At 43.2% G+C, this 27,940-nt stretch overlaps 1 protein-coding gene across 1 annotated transcript in view; it reads left to right on the forward strand.

The window, feature by feature from the left end:
• Positions 1 to 27,940, forward strand: part of SLX9 (SLX9 ribosome biogenesis factor) — a 165,359-nt gene that overhangs the window by 96,058 nt on the left and 41,361 nt on the right. The window contains exon 3 of the mRNA XM_073646554.1: positions 23,645 to 23,707. Coding sequence (XP_073502655.1) covers positions 23,645 to 23,707 — 63 coding nt within the window. The remainder of the gene's footprint in view (positions 1 to 23,644; positions 23,708 to 27,940) is intronic.

Raw genomic sequence — 27,940 nt, forward strand, 5'->3', positions numbered from 1 at the left:
CAATGAACGGGTGCCTGAATGCAATGTGAAGCCACCCTTTAACCTTGTTTTGCAACTGTTTAGCTTAAAAAGTCACACATTTTGGACAAATGACTCCAAAAATGAGCAAAAAAATTCTGGAATCTATAAAATCACTCCAGTCCATAGTGACAGAAAAAATACTGCACTCACCAATCTCTTAAAAAGTTTTTTTTTTTTGAAAAAAGTGCAAAGTGTCTGAACGTAGTTGCCTCTTTTATCTTTTCATGCACACCTACCCGCTCCATTGAATATGCACTTTATTTTACTATGGACTTTTGCTTTCCTTATATTTAATTACTGAGCATCACCCTAAGGGCTTGCACTCATCTGCATTTAAAACCTCGTTCCGATGTTGATGCAGAAAAGTAGGATGAGTGTCATGTGAGTACAATGCGATTTTTCTCACGTTGCATCCGTATGACATGCATACACAATGCGTTTTTTTTTTCTCTGCAACTATTATTCTACAATCATTTACAGGATCATTTACAGTGTCCTATGCTACAGAATGGTAATGTATCCATAAAAATCGGACGGCATACAGATGGTCCGTGTGCTGTCCGTTTTTTTTTCTCGCACCCATTGACTTGCATTCTTGAGTCTCGTCCGATATACGCAGTCACTCACAGCATGCTGCAATTTTTTTTTATTCTCATCCAGATGCCAGCTGAGAAAAAAAAATCACAGATGAGCACTAAATCAGTGAATAACATTAGTCAGAGTGCAATATGATTATTTTATCGGATTTCCCTCATCCGATATATCCATAGGATAGGGCATCAATGTATGATCAGCCAGGGTCCCACTCGCGGCACCCCCCGCCGATCAGCTGTCATCGGCGGCCGCCGGCCCGTAGTGCTCACCTGCGGGGCTCCGCCGTCAAGTGGTAGTGGCTGCCGCGGTGTACTGCACATCCGCCTCCTATTCAATTGAATGGGAGGCGGATGTGCAGTACACCGCGGTGGCCACTACCCACTTGACGGCGGAGCCCCGCAGGTGAGCACTTCCGGCCGGGGGGTGCTGCATGCGGGACCCCGGCCGATCATACATTGATGTCCTACCCTACGGATAGGGCATCAATGTGAAAGAAGTGGACAACGTCTTTAAGAGAAAAATTAGGCGCGAATGATAAAAGGCAAACAGCACTATCAGTTTAATTGAACACAGCTGGACTCCAATGAAGGAGTAGAACCATCTTAAGGAGGATCACAAGGAAATGGACAGCATGTGACTTAAATATGAGTGTCTGAGCAAAGGGTCTGGATACTTATGACCATGTGATATTTCAGCTTTTCTTTTTTAATAAATTTGCAAAAATTTCTACATTTCTGGGGGGTTTTTTCAGTCAAGATGGGGTGCAGAGTGTACTTTAATGAGAAAAAAATGACCTTTTTAGAATTTACCAAATGGCTGCAATGAAACAAAGAGTGAAAAATTTAAAGGGGCCTGAATACTTTCCGTACCCAGTGTATGTGTGTATGTAGATTTCTGTTAGAGGCGCAGATCACACGATTCCTAATTAAGTGGTGTGCACTTTTTCATGAATTAGGAGCATCTTACTCCAGTGGCCACGCTCATTAGGACTGACCTGCACAATCCAAGTCTTAATGAATCAGGGCCATTGTTCTCGTTAGCACATCGCCCGGTGTAAACAGAAGCGCTGCCGATAACATGATATGTATGGGGACAGAATGATCTATTAGTGATTGTTCTAACCCCATCGTTCTTCGTCACCATATGTAAAGAGTAGATTGTTGTACATAGAAAAAGGAAACATTTCTCAAGAAATTCATGATAGAATTCAGGGTTTGGAGAGTTTATGATGATGTTCCAGAATGTGATGACCTGATTATACTTGAATAAATGTTGATTTTTTTTTTTTTTTGTGAAAGAATAAATGTGGATTATTGTTCATGGGGGAAAAAAAATAAGCCCTAACCCATTTTTAGGAGCAAAAAATAATATAAGACCCTGTCTCTTATTTTTGGAGAAACACGGTAGCTAGCAGTTAATGCATATGCTCGCCTTTCAACAGTTTATGTACAGGATATCTAAATATTACATGTTAATAAAGTTGTATGTGTTTTTATTGTATGCATGTAATGTCTCACCTGGTGAGAGAGCCCTTGCACCAGTTGAGCAATTGCAATGCAGCACAGTAAGATAATGTTGATGCAGCAAGGCCGTCCAATTGTATCAATGGAGTATACAGAGACTAGGAGCTAACTGGCGGAGCGGAGTTGTAATCCCCTAGGAAATCAGAGATTCAGTGTAGGGAGAACGTTGCGTCAGAGTAGATTTAGTGATGAGGCAGAGTATGTCTTGGAGTCCATTGCGAAACTATAGTATTGCTGAGTTTCTTAGGTTAGGAGAATCACTGTGTCAGTACAGCAGTATCGAGTTTGTAACTGGGTTCTGTATAGCATAGATGGGCCAGCGGTACAGTAGGGTACACAGCAGTATAGCAGAGCTGAGTTTGTCAAGTGGCCAATATAGAGCCAGCGCAGGGATATCAGTCCACAGCAGTGGCATGGACGCCAGCTACCTGAATACTCAGGCGGCGATCTGCTGCCTGAGCCCCAGCCTGTTATGCCACAGAGGATGATGTCAGTAGTGTGACCCATCAAAGAGCAGAAAGGGGGAAGCAGCGCGCCGCACTCACCCCGGGGGATGGGGGCTGAGTGACAATATCATGCGCCGTTCCTGATTCCTTTTATACTCCAATACATTCCAAATTATCCTTATTACTATTGTAAATGGTTGATAATTTAAAAAAACAAAAAAACGTCCACCAAAATAGTTCACACACCCCAAAATATAAAGAATTTTTTTAAATATGTAAATAGACTTTATTTTACACATACATAAATTGTGACATGCAGTTGAAACTAATTAAAAGTAGAAATGACACCCAGCAGCACCTGACTAGAGCCGTGCGAACGTCCTCCTACCTGCCATCAGTCCTGCCTGGTGCAACGTCATGATTGCGTCACTCCGCAACATTAACAGCGCTATGAAATTAATGCCGCTAAATATAAGGAGTAAAATAAATTACATTACAATAAATATATGCTTTGTATATTATCAGAGCTTTTCAGTTTCAATATAGAACAACTGGAGCAAGAATACCGAAGATTGTGTAATGAATATTCTTCAGCAAACCCCTCGCTTTAGTTACAGCATCTAATGAACTGAAGGTAGCCCAAAGCCATCCCCCTCCTAAAAGCCATGGCTGTCTGCATCAGATAATTGCCTGTGATCACGGCTATAGCCTGAATAAATGAACAAATCCCATTATTATTTTCTTTAATTAACTGTATGTTTTAATATTTCCCGTTCTGTATCCGAATGTTTTGTATTTTTTTTTCTGTCCGATAACAGCTCTGAATCTTACAAGATTGGACTTGTAAATTCTGCTATATAAAGATACTGTAAAAATAATTTCATAGCAATTATAACATCCCTGTTTACTGGCATGTTTTAGTCTTCTCTTTCTATAAGTAGTTATAAAACATTACAATTGTCCTACGTTATCCTGGATATATTGATGTGAAATGGAACCGGTCAGTGACATAGCAGTGACACCTGCAGGTGACAAAATGGTGACTATAACAGATGAAAATAAAAAAACAAGGGGAATCTACTCTGCTCAATTTTACTTAAACATCTCATTCACCCAAGCATGAGCCTATCTCTAGTTATTTAGATTGAAACACAATTGAGCACTCTAAGTAGCATTAGCCCATTCTGTGTCATCAACTTTTAAATGCTAAATGTAGTACGCAGTGGCGTAGGTGGAATCCGTTAGGCACCAGGGCAAGATTTGGACCGGAATTCCACCTTCCAATCCTATATACCGTGGTATGAAAAAGTGTTTGCCCCCTTCCTGATTTTCTTATTCTTTTGCATGTTTGTCAGACTTAAATGTTTCAGATCACAAAACAAATTAAAATATTAGACAAAGATAATTACTAGTAAACACAAAATGTAGTTTATAAATGAAGGTCTTTATTATTAAGGGAAAAAGAAAGCCAAACCTACAGGGCCCTGTGTGAAAAAGTGATTGCCGCCCCCCCCCCCCCATCCACCCTTAATTTATGTTTTAATTGCGGTTTATCACATCTTTGGGAAGCTGAGTTCAATTTCCCTAGCCACACAGAAGCCTGATTACTGCTACACCTGTTCTCAATCAAGAAATCACTTAAATAGGACCTGCCTGACAAAGTGAAGCAAATAAAAAAAAAAATACCTCAAAAGCTAGATGACATGCTGTGATCCAAAGAAATTCAGGAACAAATCATAAACAAAGTAATTGAGATCTATCAGTCTGGAAAAGGTTATAAAGCCATTTATAAAGCTTTGGGACTCCAGCGAACCACAGTGAGAGCCATGATCCACAAATGGTGAAAACATGGGACAGTGGTGAACCTGGCCGACCAAAATTACCCCAAAAGCACGGAGACGACTCATCCAAGATGTCACAAAAGACCCCATAACAACATAAAAAGAACTGCAGGCCTCACTTGCCTCAGTTAAGGTCTGTGTTCATGACTCCACCATAAGAAAGAGACTGGGCAAAAATGGCATGCATGGCAGAGTTCCAAGACGAACACCACTGCTAAGATAAAAGAACATAAAGGCTTGTCTCAGTTTTGCCAGAAAACATCTTGAGGATCGCTAAGACTTTTGGGAGAATACTCTGCAGACTGACAAAACATAAGTTTAACTATTTGGAAAGGTGTATGGTCCATTACAACTGGAGTAGAAGTAACACAGCATTTCAGAAAAGGAACATCATACCAACAGTAAAATGTGGTGGTAGTGTGATGGTCTGGGCTGTTTTGCTGCTTCAGGACCTGGAAGACTTGCTGTGGTAAACGGAACCATGAATTCTGCTGTCTACCAAAAAATCCTGAAGGAGAATGTCTGGCCATATAAGAAATCAGGAAGGGGGCAAACACTTTCTCAAACCACTGTATATGTCCCTCATCCTGGTCTATATGTTCCTTATCCTGGTTATATGTCCCTCTTCCTGGGCCACATCCTAATATTTATATCCCCCATCCTGGTAATTTGTTCCTTATCCTGGGCCCTATCCTGGTATATATATACCCCATCCTGGTGTATGTCCTCCGTTCTGCCGATGTCCTTTAATGCATAGAAAAAAATAAACAATTATACTCCCCTTCCATCTGCTCCCCCCCCGCCGCGTGGCATCCTCTTCTGAAGCCAGCAGCTGACTTCAGTCACTGCCATGCGCCCCCAGTCATGTGCACGACGACGTCATCTGCTGGCCACTGATTGGCCAGCAGATTGTATTGCGGTGCACGGGCCCAACAGGTCTGTGCTCTGCAATACACTTTAGCTGGATGAAGTTTCTGCTGGCATTGGCGGACTACTCACCTGCACAAGCCCAGTCGCAGTCGTGACCTCTGCATTACGCCCCTGGTAGTACGTCCACCCAAGAAACTACCATTCACAATATGATAATAAATATTTAACAATACTCAACAGGGTCATGTTGAGTCCTCCAGAACAGAATGTGCACTTTTGTAGCATTTCTCAAATCTGGCAAATGGGGAAAAGGTTCCCAAGTGCAGGACGATATTGACATTCATGTGTTTTTTTGAGAATTATGAGCTAGGATTCAGTACCATTCATCATAGCCATAATTCCTGACTAGAATGGCTCTTGGGTGCTCACTGGAGCTCAGGATTATACATAGTCCATTTTGAAATTCTAATTACCCCATATAACTATTTTGTCCATAAATACCCATGACAGGGGTGGTGTTTTGGTGACGCTACCCGTACTACCTAATCCACCAGGTGCCCCCTCATATTTATATCGTTCTTTCTCGTTCTCGCACGCTCTGTCTCGCTCTACCTCTCACCCCATCTGCCTCTACACTTCTCTCTCTCCTCTATCCCTCTCACACCTCTTTTTCTCTCTCACCAACTTTTTCTTTCTACCTTTCTCCCCTTCTCTCTACCTCTGTCTCCCATTTTCTCTTACTCACCCTTACTTTGCCTCACCCCTACTTTGCCTCACCTCTACTTTGCCTCACCCCTACTTTGCCTCACCCCTACTTTGCCTCGCCCTTACTTTGCCTCGCCCTTACTTTGCCTCGCCCTTACTTTGCCTCGCCCTTACTTTGCCTCGCCCTTACTTTGCCTCGCCCTTACTTTGCCTCGCCCTTACTTTGCCTCGCCCTTACTTTGCCTCGCCCTTACTTTGCCTCGCCCTTACTTTGCCTCGCCCCTACTTTGTCTCGCCCCCCTCCACTTTGTCTCGCCCCCCTCCACTTTGTCTCGCCCCCCTCCACTTTGTCTCGCCCCCCTCCACTTTGTCTCGCCCCCCTCCACTTTGTCTCGCCCCCCTCCACTTTGTCTCGCCCCCCTCCACTTTGTCTCGCCCCCTCCACTTTGTCTCGCCCCCCTCCACTTTGTCTCGCCCCCCTCCACTTTGTCTCGCCCCCCTCCACTTTGTCTCGCCCCCCTCCACTCACTCGCTCTTACATCTCTCACCCCGCCCCCACTTTCACGCTCTCGCTTACATCTCTCACCCCTCCCTCTCACCCTTTTTCTCTGCCCCCTCTCACTCCCCCTCCACTTTCTCTCACTCCCCCTCCACTTTCTCTCACTCCCCCTCCACTTTCTCTCACCCCCCCACTTTCTCTCACTCCCCCCCACTTTCTCTCACTCCCCCCCACTTTCTCTCACTCCCCCCCCACTTTCTCTCACTCCCCCCCCACTTTCTCTCACTCCCCCCCACTTTCTCTCACTCCCCCCCCCACTTTCTCTCACTCCCCCTCCACTTTCTCTCACTCCCCCTCCACTTTCTCTCACTCCCCCTCCACTTTCTCTCACTCCCCCTCCACTTTCTCTCACTCCCCCCCACTTTCTCTCACTCCCCCCCACTTTCTCTCACCCCCCCCACTTTCTCTCACCCCCCCCACTTTCTCTCACCCCCCCCACTTTCTCTCACCCCCCACTTTCTCTCACCCCCCCCCACTTTCTCTCACCCCCCCACTTTCTCTCACCCCCCCCACTTTCTCTCACCCCTCCCCCACTCTCTCACCCCTCCCCCACTCTCTCACCCCTCCCCCACTTTCTCTCACCCCTCCCCCACTTTCTCTCACCCCCCACTTTCTCTCACCCCCCCACTCTCGCTCTTACATCTCTCACCCCGCCCCCACTTTCACTCAACCCCCCACTCTCTCGCTCTCGCTTACATCTCTCACCCCTCCCTCTCTCACCCTTTTTCTCTGCCCCCTCTCACTCCCCCTCCATTTTCTCTCACTCCCCCCCACTTTCTCTCACTCCCCCCCACTTTCTCTCACCCCACCCCCCCACTTTCTCTCACTCCCCTCCACTTTCTCTCACCCCCCCACTTTCTCTCACCCCCCCACTTTCTCTCACCCCCCCACTTTCTCTCACCCCACCACTTTCTCTCACCCCACCACTTTCTCTCACCCCACCACTTTCTCTCACCCCACCCCCCCACTTTCTCTCACCCCCCCTCTTTCTCTCACCCCCCCACTTTCTCTCACTCCCCCTCCACTTTCTCTCACTCCCCCTCCACTTTCTCTCACTCCCCCTCCACTTTCTCTCACTCCCCCCACTTTCTCTCACTCCCCCTCCACTTTCTCTCACTCCCCTCCACTTTCTCTCGCTCTCTCTTACATGTCTCACCCCTCCCTCTCTCACCCTTTTTCTCTGCCCCCTCTCACTCACACTCTTGACCACTCTCTCCTGTCTTTATCTCTCCTTATCTCTCTCATTTCTTTATTACACTGCATCCAGTGCAGATGAGATGGAGCCACTTGAAGCATTTCTACTGCTCATGAAGCACACAGCTTTTTCCAGCTCCTGGGTTATCTTGTGGTTTTCCTCCCTTCCATAGTTATTTACCCGTGCAGCTCAGCCGCCTCTGCCAGCAGTCTACATCTCTGCTCGGCTTTGCCAAATTTCCTCTTCATATTTCACAGCTTATATGAACTGTGTGCTTTTCATTAACCCGGCATCGGAGGTTTTTCCTATCTCTTCCGGCACAGGCTGCAGCTGCTGGGGCTGGACCATCTGAACCGCGCACAATCATTGCTGAAAGATCCCAGATGCCTGCGGTTTCCCTTGGGTCACCATATGTTTTGAGCAATGCTGGTGATATATCCCATATATTACGGTATCAGCAGGTGACTCGGTGGATTCCAGCTCTTTGATAAATTATGCTACTGAAATAAATAGTGCAAACAGACTATGGGTCATTTTCCATCTTGCTTTAGTCATTCGCTGTTACAAAGTCTTAACTGAGAAGACTGATTAAAGGAAACTTCTTAAGAAATATTTCTGCATTCATATTGGTGAAATTGGCCATAACTTCTGCTTTCCTACAATTTTATCTTTGTCAATTGAGAGGAAATGAGAGACGTGGGGTTTTTTTGGGTTTTTTTTTATTGGTGTTTAGTTAATATTTTACCTATTTTTTTTACTCGGGTTCCCTCTGTTTTGAAAATAATTCACAAATGAGTATTAAAAGTTAAATCGTTTATGCCATGGAAATGAACTCTTTATGCTCTGGCATCCCAAAGGACTTGTGCATATACAGAACATCATATGAGAATAAGCAAGGCTGCAGTGTAAAACATGGTGGAAGAATAGAGCCGCAGACTGAATCAGAAATGCGATGTGCAGTGTGTTTCACAGTTGGTTCACTCGTTTCGTCTATGTTGCATTTTTTTCGCAGCAGGTTTGAAAAACTGGAGACTGTACAGCAGGGTGTATGGGGTTTATGGCAGTGAATGGGCAACAATCCTTTCATGAAAAGATAATATTGGTGTAAACTGTGCACTTGCATTATTAAAGGAAATCTGTCCCCAAGACTTTTGCTATGTAATCTGAGAGCGGCATGATGCAAAGACTGAGACCCTGATTCCAGTGATGTTACTTGTCTGCGTGCTGTCATTTGGATACAATCCCTGTTTTCTTTGCTGCAGATCTAGCAGTGCTCAGAATGCTGAGCCCTGTATAACCCCGCCCACAGCAGTGATTAGCAGCTTTCTGTCAATATACCGTGTACACAAAAAGCTGCTAATCAGTGATGGGGACGGGGTTACATAGAGCAGTTGACTAGTAGGCACAAGACACCTAGTCCTGTAGTGATCATCTCCTACTGATAAAACACTGATGTTATTGAACCTGCAAAACGCAACCTATTAAGTGATACATTTCTATAATCAGACTCTTGGCCCCTACATTATGCTGCTCTCATATTACATAACAAAACCTGCTGACATATTCCCTTTGAGAGGATGATGGGAGTTGTACTTCACGCAAGACTACGATGTAAGACACAGATGAAGTTATTCTTCCCTTATCTGGACATTTGGACTGACGCCCAGAAACTAGATTGTAACTTGTTTTTAGCTGTCTCAGCAACCTTCTACTAATTATCACTTTTCTGTTTATGAAACTTTCTTATCAACATTCCACTGTTATGAATCATCACTTCACTGCTTGTGAAACAAAGGCATTTTACTGCGCATGTCTGACAAAAAAAAAAAAAAAAAAAATGAATGAAATGATTATTAATATAAATAAAGGGACTGCACCTATAGAGGCAGACGCGCTCAGGGGCTTCCCAGTACTTGATTATACACTACGTGTCTGTGTATTTCTTGTTACGGGGATACCCCGACTCCAACAAGGACCCTCCATGGCTGAATGATCCTAACAATTCCTGGCGCCCGAAACAGGGACCCGAGGTCTGCGTATTCCTTCAAGTTCATCGACCGGCACGAGTAACCGCTGAGATTGGGACATCGGAACAGCAGATGACAAACCTGGCCAGGTAAGAGACACTGTTAGTTCTCTTACATCTGCTCTGCGATAGTCCGTAAATTTCATGCATATCTTGTGTTGGGATTGAGGAACTAGTAGAGAAGGATACCTATAGCTCGGGTCATTCATGTATATACTGTAGGATCTGCCGAAGGAGAGGTCAGAGAAGGTTATGAAACGGATGGTATGAAAGAGATGTGGATGTCGGGAATAGCCTCATAAGCCGCACTAAGGTAGATGACATAAGTATTACGGAGATTGCCTAACTGAGTCATAAGGTTGTGTCCTTTCGGGGAAACCTTCGCTCACGCTTAACTCCCGAACCTTTGTCCTCCTTTTTGACGGATAAGAGATTGACAGAATGAGCCCATGGAAGTAATGATAATACTCCAGGGACACGATATATAATGGAGACTGTATGGTTCATTTTATGTATTGTTGGTCTTGCCCTTGTTGCCATATATATGTGTGTTAGAATTACTCTACACTTCAGACAAAACGGTCCAGAGAAACCGTTTCAGATACTGGCTCCTTAGGACAGAATAGGTAACGAGGAAAGGTAGAATATAGAATATATTTTATCTAACCCAAAAAGCCTCCTAAGGTAGGAATAGTCAGGAAAAATGGGCAACAAGATACTGGCTCCTTAGGACAGAATAGGTAATGAGGAAAGGTAAAATATAGAATATATTTTATCTAACCCAAAAAGCCTCCTAAGGTAAGAATAGTCAGGAAAAATGGGCAACAAACAGACTAAGACCACAAATGATGAACAAGATGTCTATACAATCGTGAAAGAAAGGTGTGGTGTAGAAGCAACTAAGAATTTAGGGAAAGTTTGCAAAACTTTTCAGGTAGCAAGGCATGACAGGTTTAACAGGAAACTATGGGAGGACATTCGGGCTAGAAAAGCAGGAGTGGTAAGAGACAAAGGATGGTAGAGTCCAAATTTTGGTGCCTGATGACCAAGAGTCTCTAGAAAACATTGTAAAAGTCCAAGCCTTAGAGGATGAGAAAGATCCTGCCCCTACCCAAATTATTTTAGATCTTTCTGAGGTACCAGAAAAATTATGGGCACAACATGACACCGATGTAGGACTAATGCCAATAGCTCCTGTAAAAGTCACTCCTGTTCCAGGTGTGACACTACCCCAATTGAGACAGTATCCTATTAGTGCCCAACAAGAACACGCCATAGGAGAACAGATAAAAGATTATCTAAAAACTGGAGTACTGATAGAAGTAAAGTCACCAGCCAATACACCGTTGTACCCCGTAAAAAAAGAAATCTACTGAGGGGTCAGCTGCTAGATACCGGATGGTACATGATTTAAGAGAGATAAATAAAATTTTGGAACCTATTACTCCTGTTGTGCCAAATCCACACACGTTGCTATCACAGATCCCAGCAACAGCACGAGTATTTTCTGTCATAGACTTATCAAATGCATTTTTTTCAGTACCATTACACCCAGACTGTTACAAACTGTTTGCATTTACATTTAAGAATAGACAATTAGCATGGACAAGATTACCGCAGGGTATGATACATTCACCTACCTTGTACTCAGAAGCTATGAGATCAGTTCTTCAAAATTTCAAACCTACGGATGAGGTTGTAATTCTTCAATATGTTGATGACCTATTGTTATGTGCCCCTGCTCAAGAGTCCGCAAACAGCAACACAATAAGGTTGTTAATATTTCTAGCAGACATGGGCTGTAAAGTTAACAAGAAAAAAGTACAACTTTGTATGACTACGGTAGTATTTCTAGGACACTGCATTTCACAAGGTATTCGGCACCTCACCGCCGACAGACTAAAAATCATTAGAGATCTTGTTCCTCCCAAGAACTACAAAACATTAAGAGCATTTTTGGGAATAGTATCACACTGCAGACAATGGGTTATACATGCTAGTCAGCTTATGCAACCTCTATATGATTGTTTAAAAATCGAGCCTTTTCAGTTAACTGAATCAGCGCTCATAGCCTTTCAAGACCTCAAGAAAGGTCTCATGTCAGCCCCGGCCTTGGGAATCCCAGACTACGCCAAACCATTCCAATTAATGGCTGCGGAAATGTCTAATCATGCTACAGGAGTACTAACACAGAAACATGAAAATAAACAAAGACCTGTCGCATACTATTCTGCTCAATTAGATAATGTTACCAAAGCTGCACCATCATGTGTCAGAGTAGTAGCAGCTGTCTCTCTTTTGGTAGAAAAAGCCTCAGAAATAGTACTAGACCATGCCCTAATAGTACAAACTACACATGATGTACATGGCATACTGAATCAGGTATTGCCAAAACACATTTCAATGGCTAGACATCTTAGATTACAATGCTCCTTACTAATGCCACCAAACCTCACTTTTCGCCGCATATTGTCTCTAAATTTAGCCACTCTGTTACCACTAGAGACAAAGGGGGGAGTGGAAGGAGGTCAGGAAGACGAAGATGAAAATTTTTTACAATACCACGAACAAGACAATATAATACATGATTGCTTACAGTGTATAGAACAAGAAACACAAGGGCTACCTAATGTACAGGACACCCCTCTTGACAATCCAGACCTACATATGTATATAGATGGTAGTAGGTATGCAGATGAAACTGGTAACTTTCACACAGGTTATGCCATTGTATCAGATCATGATGTTATTGAAGCTGAGCCAATGCAGGCCAGCTGTTCAGCCCAGGAAGCTGAACTATTAGCTCTAATACGAGCATTACAGTTAGCAAAAGAAAAAAACGCTAATATTTTTACTGATATGCATATGGTATTGTACATGATTTTGGATGTATATGGAGAGCTAGAGGTTACATGACAGCTTCAGGTCAACCAGTAAAACATGGACAAATGATTAGACAAATCCTAGAATCAGCTGCCTCAACCAAACAAGTAGCAGTAATAAAAGTACCTGCACATGTAAGACTCAACACCGAGATAGCTAGGGGTAATGACCGAGCCGACAAGGCTGCTAAGCGAGCTGCAGTAAAACCTCTGACAACTGACCACACTATTAGTGCAGTATCAGAATTTGACTTAATTACACGGCTCAAAGAAGCCCACCAGCAGGTGAGTAGAGAAGAAAAAGAAGAGTGGCAGAAACAGGGGGCAGAAGAAAAAGAAGGACTATGGAAAAAAGGAGATGAGCTTTGTCTCCCCCGAGCGTGGTACCCTGTTGTGGTCAGTGAAGCCCACGGACCTACACATGTGTCTGCAAACGGTATGATACAGAGGGTCAGACAGAAGTGGTTAGCCCCAGGGTTCGGCCAGGTAGCTCGAGCAAAATGTGGTTCTTGTGAAATCTGTTTAGCCCACAATCCAGGACAGACTGTTAAGACCCCCCAGAAGCACCATGTAAGACCACTATATCCGTTCCAGAGACTTCAGATCGATTACATCCAGATGCCTAAGCATGGACACTATGAGTATGTACTGGTATGTGTGGACATGTTTTCGGGGTGGCCAGAGGCTTATCCAGTTCATACAGCCACGGCTAAAGTCACTGCAGTAAAAATAGCACATGAACTGGTACCCCGTTATGGTATCCCAGAAGTGATCGAGTCGGATAGAGGTACACATTTTACTGGAGAGATCTTTCAGAATGTAATGAAAATGTTGTGTATAAAAAGTGAACTACACACCCCTTACCACCCACAGAGTTCTGGTAAGGTTGAGAGAATGAATGGAACACTTAAGTTAAAAATACAGAAAGCCATGGCAGAAACACAGAAACCATGGACTGAGTGTCTCCCAATAGCATTGTATTCAGTCAGAAACACCCCCCAGGGAAAGAGCAAACTCACCCCCCATGAAATATTGTTTGGTAGAGTTGCCAATACAGGATTGTATTTCCCACAGACTTTAATGTTAGAAACTGAAAGCTTAACTGCTTATGTACAAAATTTATGTAAGCATGTGTCTAAAATACACTCTTTAGTGTTCTCTTCCATTCCAGATCCAGATTCCATTGAGGGAACGCACAAGCTGCAACCAGGAGACGAAGTCTACGTAAAAAGACATAACAGAAGAACGCTAGAACCCAGATTTGAGGGTCCATATCAGGTGTTATTGACAACTCCAACTGCAGTAAAATTGGAAGGAAAATCAGCATGGGTACATGCAAGCCATTGCAAAAAGAAATAGTGGTGATTGTACTTGTGTTAGCTATAACGATAGATCAGGGAGACCTGTGGGATAAACTAAGTTCCCCAAAACCTGCAGGTAATAAATTTATAAAACATCATGAGACATTGGTAAACGGGCTGCTCGATGGCGGACAGAAAATAGCAGACTGTTGGATTTGTACGCATTCTCCAATATCAGCCACGAGCATACCCTTCCTGGCCGTACCCATGACCCCTGAGGAAGTGTTTACATGGACTAATTGCTCAGACAAATTAGCAAATAACCAAACCGTTAATTCTAGATTATGGAACACCACTGTTGCCATCCCAGTTGTGGGGTGGGTGGGATTTCCCTGGTGGCAAGGTAATATGACCGGAAAAATAAACAACTTACAATATTTAGCGTTTAAAGGAGGTGTATGGGTTCCTAGAAATAAGACGGGACTAACAGACTTAGGGTTAATTCCTACAGAAAATATACAACTCAGTTTTAGTAGCACAGTATCTTTTTCTCAACCTTTTAAACCTGATATAGTAGAAAAATACATACACAATAATGGTTGGAAATATTCACAATTATTCCCCGATGGAAACAATGATACATGTTCAAAAATACCAGGTAATATATTATGTAATGAGTCAAGTGCATATGACCCAGGTACACCGACTTGTGAAAATCCAGATGCAGGATACTGTAGTCCATTAGGTCAAAAACCCCCTTGGTGTATACTTCAGAATGTATCTAAATTTTTAGATTTGGTACATAGGTTGGTGCTCCAACACTCTGCAATATGGGATCTGCCTGAAGGAACCTTCTGGATTTGTGGAAATGGAGCATACAAATGGCTCCCAGTAGGAATAAAAGGTGCATGTACTCTAGGACGCTTAACACCGGCCACATTTATAGTTCAGAATCAGCAGGTAGATATGCAAGCAGTACCTAAACACACACTATACAAAAGAGCAGCCGACAACTCGCCTAGACCTTCAGGTAGGCCACATGTGGTCCAAATGGGAATTCCTAATAAAATATTCAGCACTTTCTTTGTGTATCCAATGTTGATGCAGATGTGGGATGAATATGACAGACACAATGACCAAAATAAAGATAGCTGGTGGTCAGACACCTTCTCCTTTCTCAACCCAAAGAACTGGTTTAAGGGTATTGGAGGTTGGGTGGCTGGAATTCTGCAAGGTATATTACAGATTGTGCTAATTATAGTAGTCATATATGTAGTGTTTAAAATAGGATTAAAAATTATTTTAATATGCATAAATAAGCTTTGTAACACGGACTCAAGAATATGAAAGAAAAGAACTCCCGGACCAGGTCTTCTACCAAAAGTCCATAAGGAAGAATCAAAGGGGGGACTGAGAGGATGATGGGAGTTGTACTTCACGCAAGACTACGATGTAAGACACAGATGAAGTTATTCTTCCCTTATCTGGACATTTGGACTGACGCCCAGAAACTAGATTGTAACTTGTTTTTAGCTGTCTCAGCAACCTTCTACTAATTATCACTTTTCTGTTTATGAAACTTTCTTATCAACATTCCACTGTTATGAATCATCACTTCACTGCTTGTGAAACAAAGGCATTTTACTGCGCATGTCTGACAAAAAAAAAAAAAAATGAATGAAATGATTATTAATATAAATAAAGGGACTGCACCTATAGAGGCAGACGCGCTCAGGGGCTTCCCAGTACTTGATTATACACTACGTGTCTGTGTATTTCTTGTTACGGGGATACCCCGACTCCAACAAGGACCCTCCATGGCTGAATGATCCTAACACCTTTAAGTGGATATTCTAATGAAAACCTATTCAGTTTTATGATTCATTGCAACAGACTAATAGTCTGCAGATAGTAATTGAGTAGAACATCTTTCCCAGATAATAGTGATGGAGATTAATCCAGAGCCTTATCTGTTTGTATATTGGTTAATATTGCTGCCCTGTCTTATCTAGGCATTCAACTGTACAATAGAGCTGTTATATAATCCTCTGCTAACCTTGTCCCGGTATACGCTGCAAAGCTGAAAGTGAGCAGTAGGAATCATTAGTATGCGGTGTGTAAGGAGATCATATTGCCAGCCTAATAGTGCAACATACAGTATGTAAGGACAACATATTGCAGGGACAGGACAGTACTTCTAGTAGCCAAGACGGCACATACAATCCTCTGCTTAACCTGTCCCAGTATACACAGCCAAGCCGAAAGTGATGAGTAGGAAACATTAGTGTGCGGTGTGTAAGGAGATCATATTGCCAGACTAATATGTTGCACTATGATTTCTTTTGTCATGAACATGTTATCCGCAGGGATGTCTGTCCTCTAACCACAATGTTTGTTAGACCAAAGGAGACTCCTCAAAGTATTGTACTGTCTGGTCTTCTGCAACTGAAAATTTATAGACCTCCAAGTCTGTAGTCCCAATATGGTTGAAAATGCGTGTGCACGTTTGTGACAGAGTCACTGGTATTATATGCGAGGGGACCTATGTGTTACGCAGGTTGCTGGCATGTGTGGATTGAAACCAACAGATTTTCTGCCAGCATATTATATGCTGGGGGTTACCTCTTTAAAAGGGTGTGGTTTTATGGGAATGGCGTAGAAATGGGAGGGAAGTCATTCCCCATACCCCCCTTTAGGGTGTGGCTGAACAGGGTAGAAGTGTTCAGTCAGTTTGTGTTCCTGGGTGGAGTGTGTGGTCTGGAGATTAAGGTCTCCAGGCTGTGTGTAGCTGACACCAGAGAGCAACACCGGAGGACTGGTGTTGCGGAAACTTCACAGGACTATCTACAGCTTGCAAAGGCCTTGCTGGCTAGAGGACTCTGTTATATTTCATCTTTTGTTTTCCCGTTAACCCCAAGAGGGACTGTTTTTATTTTATTGGGATGCTCCTGGAGTTTATGCCGCACAATAAACCCGCAGGAAGTTTACCCAAACCGCGTGTCCTGTGTCTGCCTCCAGAGAGCCGAGGGAGTCGTCTTGCCACAACATGCAGATAAAATCTTCCAATCCCAATGGGACTGAATGCAGTCTCTTTGGCGTAATAGGAAATCCTGAGCATAGATTTGGAGATCTAAAAATCTTTAGGTCATAAGTTGTGGGAGCACAACACTTTACACTTAAAGGTGAATCTGCTCTTCTAAACACTTCACTAAAGTGATCTCTGTTTAATCAATGAATTAATTAAATGTCACGTTTCCAATGGAGTGCAAGTATTCCGAAAAACAATATTTGAAAAGGCCAAATTAGTAATCCTTCATCATCTTTTGCTAGACAAATGCTTTGACTATTTATTTTACTCACTTATATAGCGCCATTAATTCTGCAGCGCTCTGCAGACCTCATAATCACTGTCCCCATTGGGGCTTATAATCTAAATTCCCTATCAGTATGTCTTTGGAGTGTGGGAGGAAACCTGAGAACCCGGAGGGAACTTGCGCAAAGACTAGGAGAACATGTAAACTCCTTGCAGATGTTGTCCTTGGTGGGATTTAACCCCAGTGATGCAAGGCTGCAGTGCTAACCACTGAGCCACCGTGCCATGCCCTCTTTTGCCCCCTTCTCGCATATACTCACTATTGGCTTGGTGGTGTAGCACCCTGGGCTTGACATTAAGCTTCCCATGTGTAGTCTATCAATTGCTACTTTCAGATTATATAGTTCACGTGATGCGCTGTACACACAGAAAGAGTAGTCTACAGACAAGAACTATCTGTGTTCTTTTCAGCAATTAGCCCCAACAGTTTGGGTCAACATGGAGCTTGGATGGAGTCTCTGTCACTAGGGTTTATTTTATAGTCATGGCAAACTGGATTTAACTAACCTTGGCATAAATTTTTAGATGTGCCTCAACATGTGTTTTAATCATATTGTGTGAGCCCACCTGCCACAAGAAGGCCACCTCATTCAGATGGGTGGTCCAACTCCCCTCTTCAGCTTAGACATACAACATGAACTTGCAATAAGTAGGAACCAGCTTTTTCTATACCATGACCAGTGCATGACGGGGATGAAAGTAGTCCTCACTCGTACATGTACAATGCCCAAAAAAAAACAAAGTCAGCACCTCCTAAAAAAAAAAAAGTCTAGCGGGCAGTTACAAATCTATTGGGACTGCAATGCAAAAGCATGCAGAAACATCTATACTTAACCCACATTTTGGTCAAACTGTTTGGGTCCACCTGCCATGGCAAGGCGTTGTTGAGTTGATTTTGTAGGTTTAGGATTGAGTGAGAAGAAAGCCTTTTGGTTGCTCGGGTGCACTCTTTACACTAGGGACACATCTGAGACTGATCATCTTCTGTTGCGGTGACTTTGTCAGAGTTCAGGGACATAACCCTTCAGCAATGATTATGGGAAGACCCAGTGATCTGCCGATTTGTAAAATTTCAGGAAAAATAACAGTAGAACCGCACAACACAGAAAACAGCCAGGCAATCCCCAGAAAATACCGATTCTGGATGAAGAAGTTAGTAAAACAGACCTGTCAGGAGAAGCCATTCTGCTGTAGGATCCTATACTCCTTTCCAGTAGAATAGGAATTATACACCCAGTAGTAGATGGTCCGCAAACATCCAAACTAGAATTGTCTCGTATTATTACTACACTAAAAGATCTGTCATTGGGAGGATTAAAGGAATTCTAGGAAATGCTAGAGAAAGTGCTCCTGTTCTCAGGGTAAAGACCTTTATCCACCATGTAATACTTCATATTTGACTTTCAGCAGAAAGGTTAAATAAAATCTATCATTAGCACATTGATAAAGCTGAGTGTACCGCTACTCCAATCTCCCAGGAGTTCCCATGAATACATCAGAACCCCCGCCATGGCCTGGGGTGTGAGCCTTGGTCTGAATGTGTGTGATGGTTGCTGATTGATACAGGACATTTTGTTTGTTCGGTGCACATACAGCACAAAGACTTGGAATGCATTGTAAGAGGACTTTGCAGTAACATGTCAGCATGAAGATATGCATGTGAAAGATTGGACTCTTAAGTGTGTTTATAAACCCTACGATTGATGCCGGGCCCAGCTGAGTTAATAAAGTCATTATTTGGCAGGTAACTTCTCTAATAACCTGTATGCATTGGAGTTTGTTTCTAATTTTAAAGCACATTTATTGTCTCTCGGTGAACTGTGCTGAACAGTTTATATAAATCTGGCACCGAACTTGTCTCTTGAAACCATCTACATTCCACTTCCTAACTTAGTTCGCCATTGTCATAGGCTCTTATCTGGACGGCCATTATTCTTTGTTTCTGACATTGGAAGTAGTGCAGTGTATTCCTCTGTACAGGGGTGAAGACTTAGGCTGTGTGTCCACGATGCTTTTTTTAAGCGTTTTTGGAGCTGCAATTCCACTGCAGAAATGCTTAAACGCTTAGTAGAAGGCCTGCCATGTTCCCCAATGATAATCCGCATGTGCTGTGCACATGCTGCGGAAATTTACGCTTTGGATTATCATTGCGGAAAAAAACACAGCATTACCAATTATTTTGCGGAAACGCTGCTTTTTCGCCGCCATTGACTTTCATTGGACCACATGACATCCGCATCACTGCATCTGTACATGCGGAATCCAAGCGTTTCAATGTGCGGATGGTACCCGGGTGTGGAGGACAAGAGACTCTCCTCCAGACTCTGGTACCATAGAACCTGTGAAAAAAAGAATAAAATAAAAAATAAATATTATACTTACCTTCTGATGGCCCCCGGTGTGCTTGTCTCGGCTTGCCAGCAGATCGCGGTGGACTGAAGGACCTGCACTGACGTCATTTAGTCATGTGATGGGTCACGCGACCACTGACGTCGGCAGGTCCTTCAGTGTACCACGAGCTGCTGGCAAGCCAGGACGGAGCGAATCAAGACTGCGGTGGCCATCGGAAGGTAAGTATATAGATTTATTTTTTATTTTTACCACTCTCTCGGGTCACACTCTATAAATCCATGCCGTTTGCATGGATTTATATAGTGTGACCAAGTTGTCAAGCACTTTCCAAGTGATGCTAAAATCGCTTGGAAAGCGCTTGTCAACCCGCATGCGGAAATGCATGTGAAGAACGCTTCACATCCGCTTGTCCCTGGCAGGAAAAACGCATGTACAATCCGCATGTACAATCCGCATGTACAGTCCGCATGTACGATCCGCATGCGTTTTTTCTGCCAGGGAGATGCAGAAATGCTCAGGAAAAAATCCTGAGCATTTCTGCATCGTGGGCACATAGTCTTAAAGGGGTTATCCAGGACTGTTTAATTTTTTCATCATGGGCCTAATAACTAACAGGTAGGTAGTTGCTAACTACCGATATGCCTGTTGTGCCCGGTGCTGATCTCTGCCAACACAGAGCGGTCATAGACTGCTCCTGACGCCTATTCAGCAGCTTCTGCTGATGTCATATTGACAGAGCAGCAACTTCTCTTCCGCTCTGTCTCGTGACTGCTGACATCATCCTGATTGAAGCCGGCTCTCTGCTACCTAACTGCGGGGAGCCGGTTGTCAGTCAGCATGATGTTGGCAGTCACGCCCAATTGACGGAGCAGCACAGAAGAAAAGAGCTGCTCTGTTGATATGGAACAGCTGAATCACCGGCAGGAACAGTCAGTGACCGCTCTGAATCGGTGCCGCGTAGAACAGGCAGGTACTTGCCTCTGTTGGCACATAACTGCCTGTTTAGTTTTTAGGCTCGTAGTAAAAAAAATAAAGTGGTCCTGGACAACCCTTTAACAGAAGGTCCCTGGTGCAAGAACAGTAATGGGACCCCTTGGTATAAAATAGCTGATCATAGTTCGCAATCACTGGTGGATTTTTAGAGCTATGTGAGTTGCTCCACAATATTGTCTGTCTCCTTATATACAATCTGAGAGACTGTAGATCGCTGGCACCTGCTTCTAAATTGACAGCGGACAGCCACTTCCTACTAGGCACCTATAGTATGTCCATCCATTACTGTATATGACTTAATGATTGGGTGCGGTTCATGAAATGACCTATTGCAGTTGTGTGTTGGCTAACCTGAAAATATACTATCTAAATCACTAGTTTTCTATTCTGTCCAGACTATGCTGTGTGCACACTGTAGGAAAATGTCTGTATCTGATAGTGATAAAGGTGTATACACACACAAGGAAGTGATGGTACATAGCCACAATAGGTCCTCACTGTCTGATTCAGGCCACTGTGATATTAAGGCTATGTGCCCACGTTGCATTTATGAAGCAGAAAATTTCTGCTGCATAAATGCAAGTCCTCTCCCGGAAAAACGCATGCGGAATTCCGCACGCGTTTATCGCGCATTTTTCGCGCGTTTATCACGCGTTTTCCACATGCGGAATTGCCTTGCGTTTTTTATGCATTGGACAAAGGCAATTCTGCTTGCGGAAACGCAAAATTAAATGACATGCTGCGGATTTTTGAACGCAGCATAAACGCTGCGGAAAAATCCGCAGCATGTGCATAGAACTTGCGGAATCCCATTGGGGACCATGGGGTGCGGATATACATGCGTTTTTCAAGCGTTTACGCTGCGGAAATTCCACAGCATATACGCTTGAAAAATGCTACGTGGGCACACAGCCTTAATAGTCTGTCAGCACAAAATGACTGTTCAAACCAAGCACAGTTGCTCGGTGCAGCTTTGACTTGACCAAACAGTTCAGTGAATCTTAGCACCTTCTTGTTTTTTGCCATCTATCTCCTTACTTTGGTTCCTGTAAATTCAAAGTTGCCAATCAAGAGGAGGAAGGGTGGAGATAAAGGCAAAGCAAGCAGGTGCGAAGGTGCAGCAAACTCTTTGGCCATACAAAGAGTGTAACAAGCGCCTGTGCTTTGTTTGAGCAGTCACTTTGTCTCAGCAGACTCCAATAAGGAATAAATGGATCTTGTGTTAAAACCACTCCATTAAAGTGAATGAGATCTTAATTCTCCGTCTCAAATGTTCAGACCTGTGATCATCAGGTTATGGCATATCCTCGTACTGCCATGCGAACTAACATAACAATATGGGAATTCCACTTTAAAGTGAACCTGTCACCAGATTTTTCCAGTATGAAGCAGGGCCAGCACCTATACGCCCTCATATACAGCATTCTAGAATGCTGCACAAGTACATAACACAAACAATAGCTTTTATTATACTCGTCTACGGTGCGGCCCGGTCTGATGGGCGTCACTAGTCTTGATCTAGCTCTTCCTCTCTTCTTGCGATCGCTGTCCTCCTTCTTGCATCGTGTAGATGACACGTCCTACGTCATCCACACAGTGTCCTCCATTGTACTCCTGCACAGGCATATTTCTCTCTGCATTGCTGAGGGCAGAACAAAGTACTGTAATGCGCATGTGCCTGCGCTCTCTGAGATTATCACTGGAGGACTAGAAAACTTGCAGTCCTGTAGTCCTCCTTATTCATGATCACTGTATAATTGTGCCTTACCACTGATTGGAAGCTTTCTGCCTATGCACAGTGCACACAGAAAGCTGCCAGTTCGGTGGTGTGGGAGGGGTTATACAGAGCTCCACATTCAGAGAACTGGGAGATCTACAGCAGATAAAACTGTGATTTTATAAAAATTGCAGCTTATTAGGTAATACATCACTGGAATCAGTACCTGTGCCCCTATGTCATGCTGCTGTCAGAGTATCACAAATGTGATGATACCCTTTAAAGGGGTTTTCTTAGTTTAAAACAAAAAAGTGATTTCTGGTTTTGGTGGAAGTAATATAATAACATTGCAGCTGTATTTTTACTTTATTTTCTTGGTTCACTACTTTAGGATAATGTGACTGTTGCTATTGCTTTAGATTAGTGAGCAGGGAATTGAAATGCATAACATAGCCGTACAGGTAAGCCAAAGATACTAAAAGCTACAGTACAGACCAAAAGTTTGCACACTCTTGGCATTCTCTTGATGAGCTTCAAGAGGTAGTCACCGGAAATGGTCTTCCAACAATCTTGAAGTAGTTCCCAGAGATGCTTAGCACTTGATGGCCCTTTTGCCTTCACTCTGCGGTCCAGCTCACCCCAAACCATCTCGATTGGGTTCAGGTCTGGTGACTGTGGAGGCCAGGTCATCTGGCGTAGCACCCCATCACTCTCCTTCTTGGTCAAATAGCCCTTACACAGCCTGGAGGTGTGTTTGGGGTCATTGTCTTCTGCACAACACAACTGATGGTCCCAACCCCATTTATAAAGCAAGAAATCCCACTTATTAAACCTGACGGGGCACACCTGTGAAGTGAAAACCATTTCCGGTGACTACCTCTTGAAGCTCATCAAGAGAATGCCAAGAGTGTGCAAAGCAGTCATCAAAGCAAAAGGTGGATACTTTGAAGAACCTAGAATATAAGACATATTTTCAGTTGTTTCACACTTTTTTGTTAAGTATATAATTCCACATGTGTTAATTCATAGTTTTGATGCGTTCAGTGTGAATGTACAATTTTCAAAGTCATGAAAATACAGAAATTTCTTTAAATGAGAAGGTGTGTCCAAACTTTTGGTCTGTACTGTATATGGAAATGATGTACTTGGTGTTGTAGAACCGTGTGATTTAATTCTGCTCAGCCATATGTAGGACATATACACTTGTGTTATATACACAATTTCACCTTTTTTTCATCTGTTACAGAAGAAAAGATAATCCTGTCAAAGAAGGAAAAAACGAAACAAAAGCGAGATCGATGGTTACAGAGTAAGTTTGACTTTCTTATTTTTTGTATTTGTATATGGTGTTTGAATAAAAAATCTGATTGTATTGCTGATATGAATCGACTTCTGCGGCTCTGACATGGGACAGAAAAGCAAGCCGAAATAGGTGGAGCAGATTGGTTTGCATGACACGGTTACTTGGCCATATTCATCAACTGTGCCAACTCCAGTATCTCCAGTTATTAACTTCTATGATCACAATCTGCAGTCTAATACATGTTCCATTAGCTGAGCCCAGGCATGGAAATATCTCCAATATGCATGATTTTATAATAGAAACGCATTCTGTTGTACTTATTATCGTCTAAAGGCACGGGTAATGTTGCAGCTACACTTGCATTTTGCTAAATTGCTATCCTTTTGGTTGTATTGTGGGTCGGTAGAAAGTGATAATGAAGCTTTGCTGTTCATTGACACCATAAACTATGTAAAGGGTTGTCCAGGATTAGAATATTGATGACCGGTCTTTAAAGGGATGATCCAAAACTAAAATTTATTTTAATCCTAAATCCCTGTCTAATCTCTTTTCTAATACACTTTAATTAAAAAGTCCTGATTTGTTCCCTCACTACTATATATAACTGCTTTATTTATTTATTTTTTACCAACTTCCTGTGTAATGACTCTTCATTATACAATCCCACTGATGACACTACATTTCAGGGGCAGGGCTAGTCCCTGCTCTGAGTATGCACCAGTTGTCAATTCCTACTTATCCTCAGTAGGATCTCGTGACTGTGTGCACTATTCTTGTCAGTGCACAGTGACAGTGCACTCCTTCTCCTGGGCTTTTGTGAAAAGCGACAGTCAGTGAGCATTGTAAGGAGAGAACAATCAAGAAGAGACCAGTCCGCACCCACAAGTGACGTCTCTGGTGATTTTCTGTCTTGGACTTATTAGCAGCACTTCAGACTTGGAGGTTGTCCCTTCAGGTCTAGCCCACCCCCTCATACACATTGGATCAGAGGTAGCCAACCTGTGGCTCAGGAGCCATATGTGGTTCTTGGGCTAGTGAGGTTTGGCTCATGGCTGCCTGACAGCTTGGTGCTTTAGCACCAAGTCTAGCAAACAGCTATGAAGAGCAAGTCTCCAGATGGTGACTTTTGTGAATAGCCCCACACAGAAGATCAGATCTGAATGGGGATAGGGTAGGAACCCCTGGGTCTTGGTATACTGCCTCAGTGTAATTTCTGTGTTAAAACATTACGTATCATTATACCAGTAATGGAGGCTCTGGGGATTCACTACTTTGAGGGCGGGAGCTGGCTGTGGCCCACAACCCTTTCTGAGCTGAATGTGGCTCTCAAGGTCAGAAAGGCTGGGGACCAGTGCATTAGATTATAGTCTGCTAAACCCGCCGACCATCCAATACTTATAGGAACATCCCGACCTTACTTTGACACATATCATCAGGGAAGATGAGGATCGGCGGTTTGAATTCATCCTGTTCTCCAGGCAAATAAACCGCTGCCGGATGAGTTTGTCAGAGTCTTGCTCTGCTCTCCACATACAGTACGAATGGCTCCTTGGCTGATTTGAGGGTTCATGTGTATGGGGAAGTCAGGAGAGTGGGTCATCTCATTTGTCCGACAGTTCTCCAAAGTTTTTGGGCACTTTAGAGCTGGATTCATGGTCCAAAACCAACCGGCCATGGGTCTCCTGACCCGAACTCCACATGCTTATAAATGTTTGCGATTGTTGAGTTCTGGACATCATGGTCCCTACTCTGAACATGAAAGTCGAATGCGTGGAATTGGCTTAACTGCGGTAATCTAAAATGAACTCCTGTTTTGTTATGAACAGGCATTTTATGGTGACCACCTACAACTCCGTTTCTGCCTTCTTTCTATTCCCAACTCCACCATTACTCTCCTCACGAGAATTTTACCCGAATGTCTGTTACAAAGTGTTAGCTCTTTAGATTTTTTTTTTCAATCAGATCATTTTTTATTGTGAAAGATACTAAGATACATTCACATTTTAATATTTTTTTTTAGAAGCAATCAAAACTAAATAAAAGAAACACACAAATAAAAAAAACATAAGTTAACCAAATACAAACCGATTCCTATTAACGGTCATCGTAGGTATTATCATTAGTTTACCACAAATTACATATATGAATACAAATATAAATGAATACCATCTGATTGCTTGTGTAATGCATTAAAATACAGAGAATCACAGCATTTAGATGTAATTATTTTTGATACTTTTTTTTTTCCAAGATCTAACACTTTGGGTATGTAAGTTATGGACTTGACAGGAGTTAGGAGATTTTACAGGTTCATGACAAGGAGATGTACAGACGGTCTATCATCGTGTTTCTGAGAAGGCTTTCCGATGCAATCCGCGGAGTAGTTAACCATTGTTCCCATATTTTTATCAATTTTTTTTAAGGGCGTTCCTTTTAATATACACACGTGGTCAAAATTGTTGGTAACCCTTGTTTAATGAAAGAAAAAACCCCAATGGTCACAGAAATAGCTTGAATCTGACAAAAGTAATAATAAATTAAAAATCTTTGAAAATGAACAAATGAAAGTCAGACATTGCTTTTCAACCCTGCTTCCACAAAATTTTTAAAAAAATTAAGCTCATGAAGTAGGCCTGAACAGAAATGATGGTACTCTTCTTAACTTAATATTTTGTTGAACAACCTTTTGAGACAATCACTGCAATCAAACGATTCCTGTAACTGTCAATGAGACTTCTGCACCTCTCGACAGGTATTTTGGCCCACTCCTCATGAGAAAACTGCTCCAGTTGTCTCGTGTTTGAAGGTTGTCTTTTCCAGACGTCCTGTTTCAGCTCTTTCCAAAGATGCTTAATAGGATTTAGGTCAGGGCTCATAGAAGGCCACTTCAGAATAGTCCAATGTTTTCCTCTTAGCCATTCTTGGGTATTTTAGCTGTGTGTTTTGGGTCATTATTAGTGATGAGCGAGCATGCTCGCCACTGCTCGGTACTCGCCCGAGCATCTCAGTACTCGAGATGCTCTGAGCTCTCCGAGTACTTGCGCGATGCTCGGGCGGGAGCTCAGGTCCCCGTCCTGTATGTTTGGTGCTATTTAGAGCACCAATCATGCAGGGATTGTCTGCCACTCACTGTAATGTCACAGCCATGGTGATTGTGGCATTACAGTGATTGCCCAAATCGATGGGAACAGTGCTCACAGTGAAACATGAAAAGGCAATTCATCAGCTGCATACACCGGTACCCGACAATTTAGAACAGAAAGAATAGAGCATCACACATAGATTAGATCCAGCCTGTCATCTCAATGCCATCCCAGCGTGGGAGAATTCTCCTGCTGAAGCACTGAGCGCAGGAGATTTCTCCCACGCTGTCAGTGACGTGCATGAGGTGAGCTGAGTTCATTAGACATGAACTTGGCTCATCTGGATGCCGCCACAGCCAGACACTGAGGAGCGCAAGCATGCCTGCGCTTCAGTGTCTGCGGCATGGCAAGCTGGATGGCAGCTTTCTGCTGTGATCCAGCCTGTCATCTGAATGTAGCAGAGCTGAAGCTGTCCTGGGAACCATGGAAAGGTAAGGATGAGATTGCTTTATTATTTTACTTTTATTGCAGAAGACATTGGCTTCAGCTGGAATGGGCGTGATGGTAAGTATGGTTTAATTTAGAACATTAAAGAATTGTGTGTTTATTTCAATTAAAGGACTTTATTCTGGGTGTTGTGTTTTTTTAAAATACTTTACTAGAAATTCATGGCGGTCATGTCTAATATTGGCGTGACCCCATGAATTTCGGGCTTAGGGCCAGCTGATAATACCAAGCTGGCCCTAACCCCTTTATTACCCAGTGAGCCACCGCACCAGGGCCCTGGATGAGTTGGGTACAGCGCCAGAAGATGGCGCTTCTATGAACGCGCCATTTTCTGGGGTGGCTGCGGACTGCAATTTGCAGCAGGCGGGGGGCAGAAAGCTTGGGCCTCCCTGTGCTGCAGATTCCAGCCGCCAGCTGCCTGCTGTACCTGGCTGGACACAAAAATAGGGCGAAATTCATGAAATAATAATAATAAAAAAAAAAAGGACTTCCTTATATTGTTGTGTCCGGCCAGGTACAAATAGGCAGTTGGTGGTTGGGGGCAGCCCGTTCCTGCCTGCTTTACCTGGCTGGACGCAAAAATTGGGCGAAGCCCCACGTCAATTTTTTTTTAAAATTATTTCATGAAATTCATAAAATAATTTTTAAA

The sequence above is a fragment of the Phyllobates terribilis genome, unplaced genomic scaffold (genome assembly GCF_046119375.1).
Source record: "Phyllobates terribilis strain yellow unplaced genomic scaffold, ASM4611937v1 Scaffold_9__5_contigs__length_417890890, whole genome shotgun sequence".
In the NCBI taxonomy this organism is placed as follows: Eukaryota; Metazoa; Chordata; class Amphibia; order Anura; family Dendrobatidae; genus Phyllobates; species Phyllobates terribilis.